Source organism: Sycon ciliatum, chromosome 10, assembly GCF_964019385.1.
Source record: "Sycon ciliatum chromosome 10, ocSycCili1.1, whole genome shotgun sequence".
In the NCBI taxonomy this organism is placed as follows: domain Eukaryota; kingdom Metazoa; phylum Porifera; class Calcarea; order Leucosolenida; family Sycettidae; genus Sycon; species Sycon ciliatum.
In genome coordinates this window covers 14,489,314-14,504,202 of record NC_088652.1, presented here as the reverse complement: position 1 = coordinate 14,504,202, position 14,889 = coordinate 14,489,314, and the positions used below count along the sequence as shown (strand labels likewise).

Genomic DNA, 14,889 nt, shown 5'->3' with positions numbered 1-14,889 from the left:
CAATGTAACACACATTGCGAATCAGACCACAGCACCAGTCTGGGTTGTTCCGAGAAATTCAATTGTGAGAGTACAAAATGGTAACGACCGAATACCGATCGAGGCTGCCATAAATTCTAGTCTCGGTATTGTTAATTCCTTGATGGGGGCTTGGCGGGTTTTACTGAACACAAGATGACAAGAGTCACAACCTGACTGCTCGTCGACAACCGCAAGGTACACACACGCTGCATATGCTGTTTGAGAAGCATCACAAAAACAGTGAAGTGTGTATGTGACTGCCCCTGGGTGTGCGACTGTCATCCGTCTCGGAATTTGAATTTCGTGGATCTGCTTTAGATCACCTGTGACTTCTTTCCATTTATTTGGAATTTCTGTTGGGAGGATGTCGTCCCAGTCGCATTTCAATTTCCACAGGTTTTGAATCAGGATTTTCGGTTGCAACAGTATTGGAGATAGCAGGCCCATTGTGTCAAAGAACTTTGAGACGACCTGCAACATTTGGCGTTTGGTCCGAACGATCACGTGCTCAACGTCATGACCGGCCAGCGAAATCTGATCCGTGGGTGTACACCACTGCATACCAAGTACTGTCATGACCGTTTCAGAAACATTGTCAACTTCTGGAATGTGAGAGAGGAAGTCGGAATTGTTCGAAGCCCATTCACGGAGGTTCATAGACGCCTCAGTAAATACTTGCTTTGTTTGATCATAAGTTTGTTTGGCTTGCAGGCTCCCTACATATACTAAAGTGATGTAAATATATTTCCTGGTGTATGTGTGTTTGTGTGTGTGTGTGTGTGTATGTGTGTTTGTGTGTGTGTGTGTGTGTGTATGTATGTGTGTTTGTGTGTGTGTATATATAATTATATGTGTGTGTGTGTGTGTGTGTATGTATGTATGTAAGTGTGTGTGTTTTTTGTGCATGTATGTGTGCGTTTGTGTGTTTGATTAACTCCTTTGTAATGAATGGTGGTCTTGAGGCTTACACCAGATCAACTCTATTTTAGCCACCCACACAGGTAGCAAGCAATGGCCGAAACTTCACATGATTTACGGATCTACAGAAGAGCCACAGGAAAGCGTACACAAACAAGTTATGGACAAACTCCATCAAGTTAACTTTGCCTCACCTTATACGAGTTCCTGGGGTGGGGGTCATAATCTTCCAGTTCATCATGCGGCTTGCAGCGCTTATCCAGACAGAGTAAATGTTCTACGGGACAAGACTCCCAAGTATATCTCTGTGTAAAACACCTTTAGAATTTTTTTTAGAGAACGCAGCACAACATATAATGAACGTAATTGTAGAGCATGAGAAGTTGAGAACACAATATTATTATTGCCAATTGGTCTGGTCATACATGGCAACATTTCCTTCAGAGATATGGGAAAGGGATACTTGATGTTGGCCGCACCACATCAAAGTGATGAAGCCAAGGACAGACATATGCGCACTGTGTGACAAGCTGGGGGACAAAATTCGTGTCGCCCGTACAAAGGAAGACACGGAATGTAGACTGTAGTGTCCAGGCCCTGCGTTTGCACATATCACTTGCACAAGAGGAGCGGCAGTACTACCGAGATATAGTGGACGGCGCGAAGGCGTCACTGGATGAAGCTGAGGGCAAAGTTCACTGTACATTAGACTTTGCCCAGCAACTTGAATTGTCATTTCATACTCGCCGTGTACATAAATTTGCTCTATATCGCTCAATTGACATGCCACTATTAAATAGGTGGTTATGCACATTTTGCCATCGCAGATCAACTTGAAATTTTGTTTGAGCACATTACCATACCATACCAACATTTTGAGAGAAAACATTTTCCGCCAAAAGTGCCATAGGGTGGTTTCTGTAGTCCCTGGCTCATGAATTGGGGTTTTCCACCTTAACCTGACAAAACAGTTTGTCAATTGACTTATCGGTGTACTGTTTTACTCAGAAGTAGCGACAAACTCGGCCATTTGAAAATAATCTTAACTGTCCACCTCTCCACACTGCGCTCTTCGTTATCTACCTGTGCCGGGGAACTCTTACTGAACGAAACAACTGTCTGGAGGATATGGAACATCTACTCAAGAACGAACTTCCTCGCTATGGAGTGGTGTTGTGACTGTGGGCCAAGAGTGCAGTGTGGAGAGGTAGACTGGGTAGCTTTGGCAAATATGGGCGCGCAAGTAGCTACCCAGGCCAATGGACCAAAAGGTGACAAAAGGTGAATACGACATAGTATGGGGTGCATGCAGGCCAGCTTGGAAAAGGTTGTACGGGAGGAGGTACCTAACACATTTTATCCACTATAGATACTTTTCTGATGGATAACACATAGGAATGTCTCGTCATGTGTGTTACCTGAATGTTGTGCATGAGATTGCCTCACTTCGTAGTAGATTGCGCATTACATCCAATAAAAGTACTTTTCTGATGGATAACGCATAGGAGTGTGTGTTACCTGTACACAGGACGGTAGCCTTCCTGTTCATTGCGCTGCCAAGAATGGACATCTGGAAGTAGTCAAGTATCTACTAAATCTTCAACCCGACACGATCTCTGCAAAGAAAGATGTAAGTTGAGCAATCTCTATTCTTGATTCTTCTTTAGCATTTTTGTACTAGAACTCCAACCCGATACGCTCTCTGTGAAGGTCAAGGTAAGTTAAGCAATCTTTTCTTCTTCATTGACTCTCCTTGCTGTAGTCGGTTAGGCCGTTATCACACTGCGTTTGTTTGAGTCGCGTTTGCGTCTGCGTTTGAGATTGGAAAACGCAAGACGTGATATCATACTATACTTGTGATTTTCAGCGCGTTTGCGTCAAAATCTGTGCGCTCGGGAAAATACAAAAATGTGGGGAATCGATCTCAAGGTGGCCGTGGATGTTAAATTTATTTTCTTGAGATCGAGAAGTGTTCTGTTTCTGCTCCTATGTCCTTTGTCAGTGGTGCTGGGGAATGGGAGTCGATGGGAAGACTGCAGCCGTTGCGTTGCCTGTGTTGGGGTGGCAGCTCCGTTGTTGAGGCACATCGTCCAGCTAGGCTAGTCGCCGTCAACTAGTCAGCACAACTTAAGCCAGACAGCCACGAGCTCGCATCAGCTCCATGCCTCGCGAATCCAAAATCAATCAATCAGTACATGTAGTAGAAGTACCCTCGCCTGCCTCAGCAACTAGATGGAAATGAAGATTTGAAAAGCACACTTTTAAAAGAATCACTTGAAAACACTCAAAAACAATGCAGGAAGTGCTGCGATAAAGAAAGTCCGATCTGCGTTTGCGGGAATCGGTTTTGACCACGAGTTCCTGGGGTGGGGGTCATAATCTTCCAGTTCATCATGCGGCTTGCAGCGCTTATCCAGACAGAGTAAATGTTCTACGGGATAAGACTCCCAAGTATATCTCTGTGTAAAACACCTTTAGGATTTTTTTAGAGAACGCAGCACAACATATAATGAACGTAATTGTAGAGCATGAGAAGTTGAGAACACAATATTATTATTGCCAATTGGTCTGGTCATACATGGCAACATTTCCTTCAGAGATATGGGAAAGGGATACTTGATGTTGGCCGCACCACATCAAAGTGATGAAGCCAAGGACAGACGTATGCGCACTGTGTGACAAGCTGGGGGACAAAATTTGTGTCGCCCGTACAGAGGAAGACACGGAATGTAGACTGCAGTGTCCAGGCCCTGCGTTTGCACATATCACTTGCACAAGAGGAGCGGCAGTACTACCGAGATATAGTGGACGGCGCGAAGGCGTCACTGGATGAAGCTGACGGCAAAGTTCACTATACATTTGACTTTGCCCAGCAACTTGAATTGTCATTTCATACTCGCCGTGTACATAAATTTGTTCTATATCGCTCAATTGACATGCCACTATTAATATAGATGGTTAGGCTCATTTTGCCATCGCAGATCAACTTGAAATTTTGTTTGAGCAGACTACCATACCATACCAACATTTTGAGAGAATTTTTTCTGCCAAAAGTGCCATAGGGTGGTTTCTGTAGTCCCTGGCTCATGTATTGGGGTTTTCCACCTTGACCTGGCAAAACAGTTTGTCAATTGACTTATCGATGTACTGTTTTACTCAGAAGTAGCGACAAACTCGGCCATTTGAAAATAATCTTAACCGTCCACCTCTCCACACTGCGCTCTTCGTTATCTACCTCTACTGGGGAACTCTTACTGAACGAAACAGCTGTCTGGAGGATATGGAACATCTACTCAAGAACGAACTTCCTCGCTATGGAGTGGTGTTGTGACTGTGGGCCAAGAGTGCAGTGTAGAGAGGTAGACTGGGTAGCTTTGGCAAATATGGGCGCGCAAGTAGCTACCCAGGCCAATGGACCAAAAGGTGACAAAAGGAGACAAAAGGTGAATACGACATAGTATGGGGTGCATGCAGGCCAGCTTGGAAAAGGTTGTACGGGAGGAGGTACCTAACACATTTTATCCACTATAGATACTTTTCTGATGGATAACGCATAGGAATGTCTCGTCATGTGGGTTACCTGAATGTTGTGCATGAGATTGCCTCACTTCGTAGTGGATTGCGTATTACATCCAATAAAAGTACTTTTCTGATGGATAACGCATAGAAATGTCTGGTCATGTGTGTTACCTGTACACAGAACGGTAGCCTTCCTGTTCATAGCGCTGCCGAGAATGGACATCTGGAAGTAGTCAAGTATCTACTAGATCTCCAACCCGACACGATCTCTATGCAGGGCAGGGTAAGTTAAGCAATCTCTATCATTGACTCTCCTTGCTGTAGCCAGTTACTCCTACAGCACTCTTCTTGCCAATGAGGACTACTGTGCTTGCTATAATTATGTCAATTGCTGGGGAGTATCAGGCTGAAAAAGCAACCCCACCGATTGATATACTCCAAAAGTACCTATGAATATGGGTTAATTTCCTGGCCAGCACTGGTAGCTGCACAAAGCACCTCCATTATGCATCCGGTTCACATAAACATTAGTCTCAATCATTTCTGATGTGACCTCATGGACACATTCATCATCAATTCAACACCTGTCAACAGGAATGTTTTGGTGTGTGCAGAGATGTCCATAAATGATTCAAAACAGTTCTTAGTATTGTATACTTGCGCCCATCATATGCCCCTCCACCCACAAGAGGAATATTGCAACATTACTTTGGCTCAAAAAGAATGCAAACTAATCAATCTCGTGCCCAGCACTAAAGCATGTATTGGTTTTTTTTCCAGCACTAGCTTGTAAACAATTGACTTATCAGAATGTTGTGCGTGAGACTGCCTCACTTCGTAGTGGATTGTGCACTATACCCAATATAAGTACTTTTCTGATGGATAACGCATAGGAATGTCTGGTCATGTGTGTTACCTGTACACAGAACGGTAACCTTCCTGTTCATTTTGCTGCCTGGCACGGGCATCTGGAAGTAGTCAGGTATCTACTAGAACTCCAACCCGATATGATCTCTGTGAAGGGCAGTGTAAGTTAAGCAATCTCTATCATTGACTCTCCTTGCTCTAGTCCGTCACTCCTACAGCACTCTCCTTGCCAATGAGGACTACTGTGCTACCTATATGAGCCAGGGACTACAGAAACCACCCTATGGCACTTTTTGGCGAAATTTATTTTTCTCTCTCAAAATGTTGGTATGGTATGGTTATGTGCTCAAACAAAATATCAAGTTGATCTGCGGTGGTAAAATGTGCCTAACCACCTATTTAATAATGACATGTCAATTTAGCGATATAGAGCAAATTCACAGTTTGTAATGTTCTTTGTATATCTTCAGTCTTGCTAGTTAGGCAGTTCTAATGTATAGTGAACTATGCCCTCAGCTTCATCCAGTGACGCCTGCGCGCCGTCCACTAAATCTCGGTAGTACTGCCGCTCCTCTTGTGCTAGTGATATGTGCAAACGCAGGGCCTGGACACTACATTCCGTCTCTTCCTCTGTATGGGCGACACGAATTTTGTCCCGCAGATTGTCACACAGTGCGCATACGTCTGTCCTTGGCTTCATCACTTTGATGTGTGCTGCCTGTCTCCTCCAAATGTGGCAAAATGACCTGTAATGAACAGGCGAATACTGTGTGACGGTCTTGGTATAGATGTTGTATGCAGACTTCTCGTTCTCGGATGCTGGTAAGTATACTGGAGGGTCCTCAGCACGACCTCGCTCCACTGCATGATGAGGTAGACCGTACATGTTAGCATAATTATGACTAAATAAACTGGACTACATCCTGCTCTATGTCTGCTGAAATGGCCAAGTGCTCTGGTGTTCTTCCAGTCAAGCCATGGTGTGCCAGTTGAACGACTCCTTTGTTTGCCTTTTTGGAAGGCGCTTCATTACATGACTTCCAACACTGCATGAACTGCCATGAACACGTCTTTGCACAACTCGTAACCACGTACATGGTAGCGGAAATAGAAAGGTCGATCACCACCACCAGTCATCGACCTTCGCATGCTTCCAGTCAGTGCGCAAAGAACAAACTGCTTTAAGCGCTTTTTCGATTCTCGCAGTTTAGAGACTTCAAATATGTAGTCCTCGAGCTGCTGCTCTGGGATGACTTTCCAATGATTCTTCGACTTGCATCCACAGCCTCTCTCAATCCCATCGCGTATGTCTGAAGACAGGAGACCACACTTCACCTGCCCCATCGTCGGTGGCTCAGGCGCTGCTCTGGGATGACTTTCCAATGATTCTTCGACTTGCATCCACAGCCTCTCTCAATCCCATCGCATATGTCTGAAGACAGGAGACCACGCTTCACCTGCCCCATCGTCGGTGGCTCAGGTGCGGGGGCATCTGGTTCGTCATCCGATTCCGAGTAGTCGGTGTCACTCTCCGCGTTTGAAATTTCCGAGCTGTCGGGGCTTGGCATTTTCGACACAACACTAGCAGCACTCTAGCTTGCTGTGACTCCATACGTCTTTTTCATTAATAGGTGGCATATCATCGCCGTCGCTGTCAGCATCGTTGTCGGAATCGCTCGCTGACGACTCGCGGGTGCCAGCGCTGAATCCGTAAAAATTCTCGTCGTCCGATTCATGCGCCTTCGCATCAGGGACTAGTCCACTCCACACAGAATCGAGCTGCGTCGCCTACTAGATGTTGTAGCCATAGTCAATCACAGTAAGTGGAGCCTCTTGAGTTACTCGACAATCGCTCGAGCTCAGAATCCTTCCCCGAGCACCTAACAAGAGGACAGCTCTTGAGTCTTGTCAAAACAAAAGTGACGAGTTCTGCGTTTCGCGTAACTTTGAGTCGCGTGACTTTGAAACGTCATAACTTGATTTTGATATCAAACGTCGTAGGGCGGTTTCTATAGTCCCTGGCTCATATGTCAATTGCACCTCCGTTATGCATTCGGTTAACATAAACATTGGTCTTAATCATTTCTGAAGTGACCTCATGGACACACTCATCATCAATTCAACACCCGTCAACAGGAACCATAATTTTAATTGGCTTACAATCCGAGTTGAATAATCAATATCTAAAGAATTTTCATGCGGACACAAATGAAATTAAACTAATATGTAAACCAAGTTATAAACGAAACCGAAACAATTATAATCAAAACCAAAGAGATTGCCTCACTCACCTCCTTTATCACCACCAGACTCCTTACAGATATGGACAGGACCAGTCCCATCATCCTTCACACCACGGGCAAAGGATAGACGACATTGTTCGCGACCTATTTTTTTTTTTTTTTACTAGAGCCACGTAAACCCGTCATGTGCGAGCCATGAATAAGGGGAGTGGTGGCGTGGTCTGGGATGCTCTGCCGACCTTGGGTCTCGGCTTCATCATAACCAGGCGCGCCAATAGCAGAGAGAGAAAGAGAGGGGGAGAGAGAAAGAGAGAGAGACATAGACAGAGAGAGAGATAGACAGATAGATAGAGATAGAGATAGAGAGAGAGAGAGAGAGAGAGAGAGAGAGAGAGAGATAGAGAGAGGGAGAGAGAGAGAGCTGGGAGGGTTGGGGGCAAGAGAGGGGGAGAGAACTAAATAAAGTATAATTATATTATGCGTAAGGGGTGCACATTCAGGTCCAGAGAAAAGAGTAAGCAGGGCACGAGGCGTATGGCAATATGCAGCAGTGTGTGGGCAGGCGTGCATACATCTTACAAAGTGTCAGTGGCCCAGTGCCATTGCTGGGCACGGAGGTGCCGGAAGACAGACACTTTGAAACTTTGCAGCCGTTTCCGGTCAGGTGGCTGGCTGAGGACGGCGGGTGGCAGAGCATTCCATACAGGGACAGCACAGGCGGGGAAAGCTCTACGGCAACTTTCCCGGCTATTGACAGGTAGCCCTGTCTCAAGCTGGTAGTTATGCATGTCGAGACGGACGAGAGAGAGAGAGACGAGTGGGTCGAACATGGGCTGGTCGGCGGGCTTGAGAGGGAGGCAAGAGCTGACGAAGTGGGCTGGTAGAATTGGAACACAGTAGCTTGTAAATGTAGGTACACGCAGCTACCATGCGCTAGATAGACAGGCTTTGCAGCATTGCGCCGGGGCCAATCAAGTGGAGGGCTGAGCGTTGTGTCTGGTCAAGTCGCTGCAAGTGACAATCTGCTGCGCCCATCCAGACCAATGGGAAGTACTCCATTACTGGGCGTACAAACCCACGGTACACTGTAGCCCGGCTGCGAGAATCCAGGAGCGGCGAGGCCTTCCGCAGGACCCCGAGACGCTGGCGTGCTCTGATGGCGATGGTACGGAGGTGGTTGCGGTGGGAAAATTGGCTGTCCAAGGTTACCCCAAGAAGCTTGAGGTTCCTCTCTCCATTCAGGGGGACACCCGCAATTTGTACTGCTGGGAGGTCCCAGGCGGGGCGGTGATGGTCAATATTCATTGCCTGGAACTTGGCTGGCTCGAACACAATTCTCCAGCTGGTGCCCCAATTCACAAGGGCATCGAGAGCATTTTGCAGGACCGATTGTAGCGATACGCAAAGACCAGCTTCTCGCCGAATCCGCCTCTCTTGAACGATTTTGTTAATGCCTTCGGGCAATGCCTCTATCAGAAGGCTGTCAATGACATGTGCAATCTGAGCAGCAAGATCGCTATCGGCTTGGCAACGCTCCAGAAGTGTTGGTCCGAGACTGCAAAGAAGACATCCATGCATATGCAGAGACCCACGACCTTGGGTTTCAGTCACCGCAAAGTAACCCATGCACTCTCCACCACACATTAGACATTCCCTTTCTTGTAGACCAGGGAGCGTCGATGTACGCGTTGACTCTTGCGGTTCTTGACTAAATAAACACCGCAATATAGAGTTGATCAACGCTTGAAACCCTCGCGCTGCAGCAACCGGATTGGCTGCAATGATGTTTGCACGTTCTTGCAGGGATGGCAACTGAAACTCCACGTCAATACCTGCAATGCGAAGGGCTGGCGTGCTATCAATATCACTTGGAGACACTGTCCAGAACCAAAGTGGCGGCCCTGCATAATGAATGCACCATTGCGCACATCTTGCTGATAGAGTCGTTCCTCTCGGCTGGACCAAATGGAAGACGTCTTCCTGACACGACCAACAGCGGCTTCAGTAAATTCATCAATAATCTAGCGTCTCTATTGGCCGGGTTTGCTGCAGCTTGCTTGACTCTATCGGAGATTGACGGATCCAAAATCAACCGGTTGAATTTATCCACCGACCCTCTATCATTTTTGACCTTCAAATGAACGCCGAGCGCAGCATTCCAACGGCGAATTCGGTTATATCGATAGAAAAAAACCGGTTGTCCCTGCCGAAACGACCATCATGCCACAATCATAACTCTTTTGGATAAAGATGTTGCCATAATATCCTTTTCTCCTATGCCCAACGGGAAGAGGTATGGGAAACCTAACAGGAACGCGTTGTGAGTAAATTCATTAATCATCTCACTAGTATCCGTCCTGATGGTGACTTCCAATAACCTGTCCCTCCGTGTTTGAGAAGATGCATTCCGGTACGTGCCATCTGTTGTCACTGGCTCCTGAGCTTCACCATCCGTGCCATTAACAGTGTGTTCTAACACTTTGAACACTTCAGATGTCGATAGAGCATGAGACTCTTTCTCAGGGTCGTGGGTTCGAGCCCCATGTTGGGCGCCAATGTTAACTCCGACAAGCAGCAGAACAACGGAGCGAGCTTCGACGTATCCATGAATCAAAGAGGGCGTCAATGAATCAGAGAGGGCATCAATTAATCAGAGAGGGCATCAATGAATCAGAGAGCGAGTGAGTGTAGAAACAACGCAACTTGGAGCAGACACTTTCTTTACCAATCACTCTGCCACGAAAGTCACAACATCTTCGTTGTTTTTTTTTGGTGCATTTTATGTCCCCATGACGCCGAGACCTTAAGTCGGGAGAGGAAAAAAGCCTCACCATCACTATGCTCCCATATGCAAATTATGTTTTGTCTTCAAACCAGGCTTGTATTCAAAACAGGCTTCCTAACAAGACAGGCTTTAATTAGTGTGCTGGCGTGCTGCAGTGTCTGCTTTGTGCTGACCAGCAAGTGAAATCCCGGCACGCCGTACAATCCCGTGCAGCTAGCTGCCCAGCGAGGAAAGTCTCGAGTGGGGGCCTCTCGATCTGCTCCCTCATTCGCCTGGCATTCAGTAGCACTTCATCGCCAAGGACTTTGTGCGGAATGAAGTTTTGGGTACAGTGAGTGGGAGAGCTAGGGTTGAGTTCAAACCGCACAAGGATATAGAGTATTGAAACAGTTTCCGTTTCTTTGAAGTTATATGGCACGAGCGAAGAAACTTGCTGTTGGGCCAAGGTGAAACTGAAAAAGAACAAGATGCATGTCATGTCGTGGTCGACACGCGGTGGTCTGGGTGTGAGCCCAGAATGGCGAACTCGCGAGGTACTACGTATGTAAGTGAAAAACGCGGAGAAAAATAGGTGAAGCCAGATCGCGACTCCTGTACATGTAGTGATATGATGACTTGTATTGCATTATGTGTATAGCTGGAATAGAATCACGACACGCGTCGTGACACTCCCCCCAGAAAGACGGGATCGAAGTTACTACAGTACATGTATATGAAAATAAGAAATTGGGAGACGATAGATGGAAAGAGAAAGACAATACGAATTTTAACTATGATGCTGGCAAACAAGTCATCTTCACAACTTGTCGCTGTTGACTAGCTGCTGGAGTTGCTGGCGTTGCCTTGCAGCAGCTGCACGCTGCGGACAACCAGGCGGCGGCGTGGCGGCAGCGGCGGGTGTGTCTGCGGCAGCGGGTGCGGCGGCAAGTGTATCTGCGGCAGCGGGTGCGGCTTCGGCGGCGGGTGCTACATCCTCGCATTCCAGAGGATACAGAAGACGCAATGGGCGTTTCAGCTGGCGTTTGTCTGCAGTGATGACTGTCGCCGACCGGATGTGACCGTCGGCGGTAACCTGGAGATCAAGAATCCTAGCGAGCCTCCAGGTAGCTCTTGGTGCGTCATCAGCCAGCAAGACAATTGAGCCGACTGCTGGAGCCGCTGTGGTGGCTCTACCACGCTGTTGAAGTCGCTGATGGCGGTCATGCAGTTCCGCCAAGTACTCATTGTGCCACTGTTGCCAGAAGGCATTCAGCAGGCGCTTACCCTTTGCCTAGAGGGTGACCAGGTCGTGTGCCGGGGTGGCGTTCGGAACGTACTCCGGGTCGTCCGAATTGTCCGGCGAGGGCAGTGGTAGAGCTGTCGTAGTCCGGTGACACAGAAATGCCGATGGTGTCAGCACAGCCTCGATGTCGTCACCGACGTATGTCAGCGGTCTCGAATTCAGGACTGCCTCGACTTCGCTCAGCATCGTCACGAGCTGTGACAACTGAAGCCGGGCGTTGCCGAGGGTCTTGCGCAGGCAGCGCTTTGCAAGCCCAACCATGCGTTCATAAAACCCGCCCATCCAGGGCGAGAGAGGCACGATAAACCGCCAGCGTATCCTGGCAATTGTCAGAAGGTGCTGAAGGTCGTCACTTCGCACCGACGTCTCGAATGCCGTGTCCAGGGTCGTTCGCGCCAGTACGAACTGAGGCGCGTTGTCGCACACAATGAGTTGGGGTGCGCCACGTCTTGATATGAAGCGCCGGGGCGCTAGCAGGAACTCAGACGTTGTCATGTGTTCAACACACTCCATATGGACGGCTCGTGTCGTCATACATGTGAACAGTGCCACCAACACTTTCTGTGGCTCTGCTTGCCCGAAGACGTACCGGGGACCAAAGTAGTCCAGGCCGGTATTGGTGAACGCAGTGGCTCTGGAGACTCGTTCCATTGGCAAGGGCGGGAAGTCGGGCGTCGCAAACGGCAGTCCTTGAACGCGCTTACACGTCACACATCTGTGTATTGCTTTCTTTGCCGCGGCGCGACCAGTGGGTATCCAGTACTCCGTGCGGACTCGCGCGAGCGTGTGCGCGGCACCGTTGTGAAGCACTTTTTCATGCGCTTGCCGGATGACAAGTAGCGTGATGTGGTGCGCGGGGGGCAGGAGAGCGGGAAACTTGGCGCTGTCTGCTAGGTCAGCGTTCTCCAAGCGCCCGCGGCAGCGGATGACGTCATCGGGGCCTTGAGCTGCTGGATGAGCTGTTGCTGCTTTCCTTGGCGTAGAGCGGTGAGGACATCGGCGTACTCTGATGCCTGCACGTGCTTGATCCACATGAGTGAGACATGTATTGGGGTTTTCCACCTTAACCTGGCAAACAGTTTGTCAATTGACTTATCAGAGTAGTGTGTATGTACATAAGAATAACTCCCTTCATAGTGAGTTGGGCACTACATTTGTGGAGTACGAAAAAGACGACGGCATATTCCCCAGAGACAACGATGGACAACAGGAACAGTTAGATGGGACAACATTTATTTGGGAGACGAAGAGACAGAGACCAAGACGAACGAAACGACTACATTGTGGCAGAGAGAGAGACAAGAGCTAGAGATCAAGTGTGAACGGCAAGATAAAGGGCCTGGGTAGATATGGCAAATATGGGCGCGCAAGTAGCTACCCAGGCCAACAGAACAAAAAGTGACAAAAGGAGAAAAAAGGTGAGTACGACGTAGTATGGGGTGCATGCAGGCCTGCCTGGAAAAAGTTGTACGGGAGGAGGTACCTAACATACCCCCCCTGCGCGAAGAAAAGAACCGCGACCTCGCGGGAAATAATAAGACGACGAGAAAAATAGAAAAAAATGGCTGAGGAAGTAGAGAGAAAAAAGCACACACACACACACACACACACACACACACACACACACACACACACACACACACACACACACACACACACACAACGCCCGGGTGTCACAAAAGTGTTATACTAATTATGCACTACAGTTATGAGGTTCCTGTACTCTAAAGTATTTACACATCACTCATGGTAGCGTAGACATTGCCAACGACGGACCAAACACCCCTCCACAAAACAATTGGCACACATAAAAAACTAAAAGCAAGGAACATGGCCTTCTTATTTGCATAGCTATACAGCATAGTTACTCTTCTGCCAATTAATGCGACATGAATAAAAGAGCGTGGCTCACCATCGGACGCCTAATATTGACGAAGGACACCCGCGTGCACACACACTACAAAAATTACAAAATAAAATAAACCGAAAATATATTTGACGACGAAGGACAGATGAAAAAGAAAGAGAGAAATAAAGATAATAGGTGACCTGCATGACTTGGACGAGACGAGATTGACATTGAAGAAACGAGGTTGACATAAAAGAGACGAGGTTGACAGGGACGAGATGAGGTTGACATTGACGAGACGAGGTTGGGGACGAGACGAGGATTACTGAGGACGAAAGGTATGGCAGTCGGGGACGACTGTGCATGGGATCTCATGCTCTACCGACTGAGATAGCCGGCAGAGAGAGACAAGAGCTAAAGATCATTGCAAGTGTGAACGCGAAGATAAAGGGCCTGGGTAGCTATGGCAAATATGGGCGCAAGTAGCTACCCAGGCCAACGGAACAAAAGGTGAGCATGACGGAGTTCGGGTGCATGCAGGCCAGCTTGGAAAAGGTTGCAGGGGAGGAGGTACCAAACACATTTATATCCAATATACATACCATTCTGATGGATAACGCATAGGAATGTCTCCTCATGTGTGTTAGGGTTGGTTCACATAAGCAAAATCGGCGCCACAAGACACCGCAAGACATTAGCGGTGAGCCAGCTCCCGATCCAATGCGCATACAGTTCGAGTACCAAATCTACTACAAAGTAGTACAGAATGTGCCCAAATGCTACGAAAGGTTTGCCAATTGAAGCTTGAATTCTTAGTTTCTTCAGTAGTTCACGGTCTTTCGGTGATGACCACTCGATGCTACTTTCCTTTTATTGCAGTCTAGTAAGCGTTGGTGTCTCTCTTTCTCTCTCTCTCTCTCTCTCTCTCTCTCTCTCTCTCTCTCTCTCTCTCTCTCTCTCTCTCTCGAAATTATGCGTGCAAACGTTGATGAAGTCACACGGACTCGTCTATGTATCCTTCGTATTCATTTATTTATTTCAACTGCAAAGGTTATTATTATTAGTATTATTATCTTTATTCTCACGGTGACCGTAGCCAATAAGAGAGATACAGTACTATGTGTTATCAATCAGAATGGGTGAAATAAACCGGGAGAAACAGTGGCTAGTGGCAGCCGTGGTTTGGGTGCTTCATTTAAGTAAAGACGAGGAGGGAAGTATATCCACTGCGAAGGCAGGTAGGCGATATACCTTGATTAAAATACTATACCTAGGCTGGGCTGCAGCTGGGGTTGGAGCATGTGCAAATTGATGATACTATGATCGGGGTAACTTCTCTTTTGAATGCATTTATTTCTCGGAGGGAGTAACAGTGTGGTGGCAGGTGGTTGTACTGAGTGCATGC

At 47.6% G+C, this 14,889-nt stretch overlaps 1 protein-coding gene across 1 annotated transcript in view; it reads left to right on the top strand.

Annotated features, from left to right (window-relative positions):
• Window positions 1-14,889, top strand: part of LOC135825930 (ankyrin repeat domain-containing protein 27-like) — a 75,834-nt gene that overhangs the window by 36,484 nt on the left and 24,461 nt on the right. The window contains exons 5-7 of the mRNA XM_065338572.1: window positions 2,468-2,569; window positions 4,640-4,741; window positions 5,385-5,486. Of these exons, the coding sequence (XP_065194644.1) occupies window positions 2,468-2,569; window positions 4,640-4,741; window positions 5,385-5,486 (306 nt within the window). The remainder of the gene's footprint in view (window positions 1-2,467; window positions 2,570-4,639; window positions 4,742-5,384; window positions 5,487-14,889) is intronic.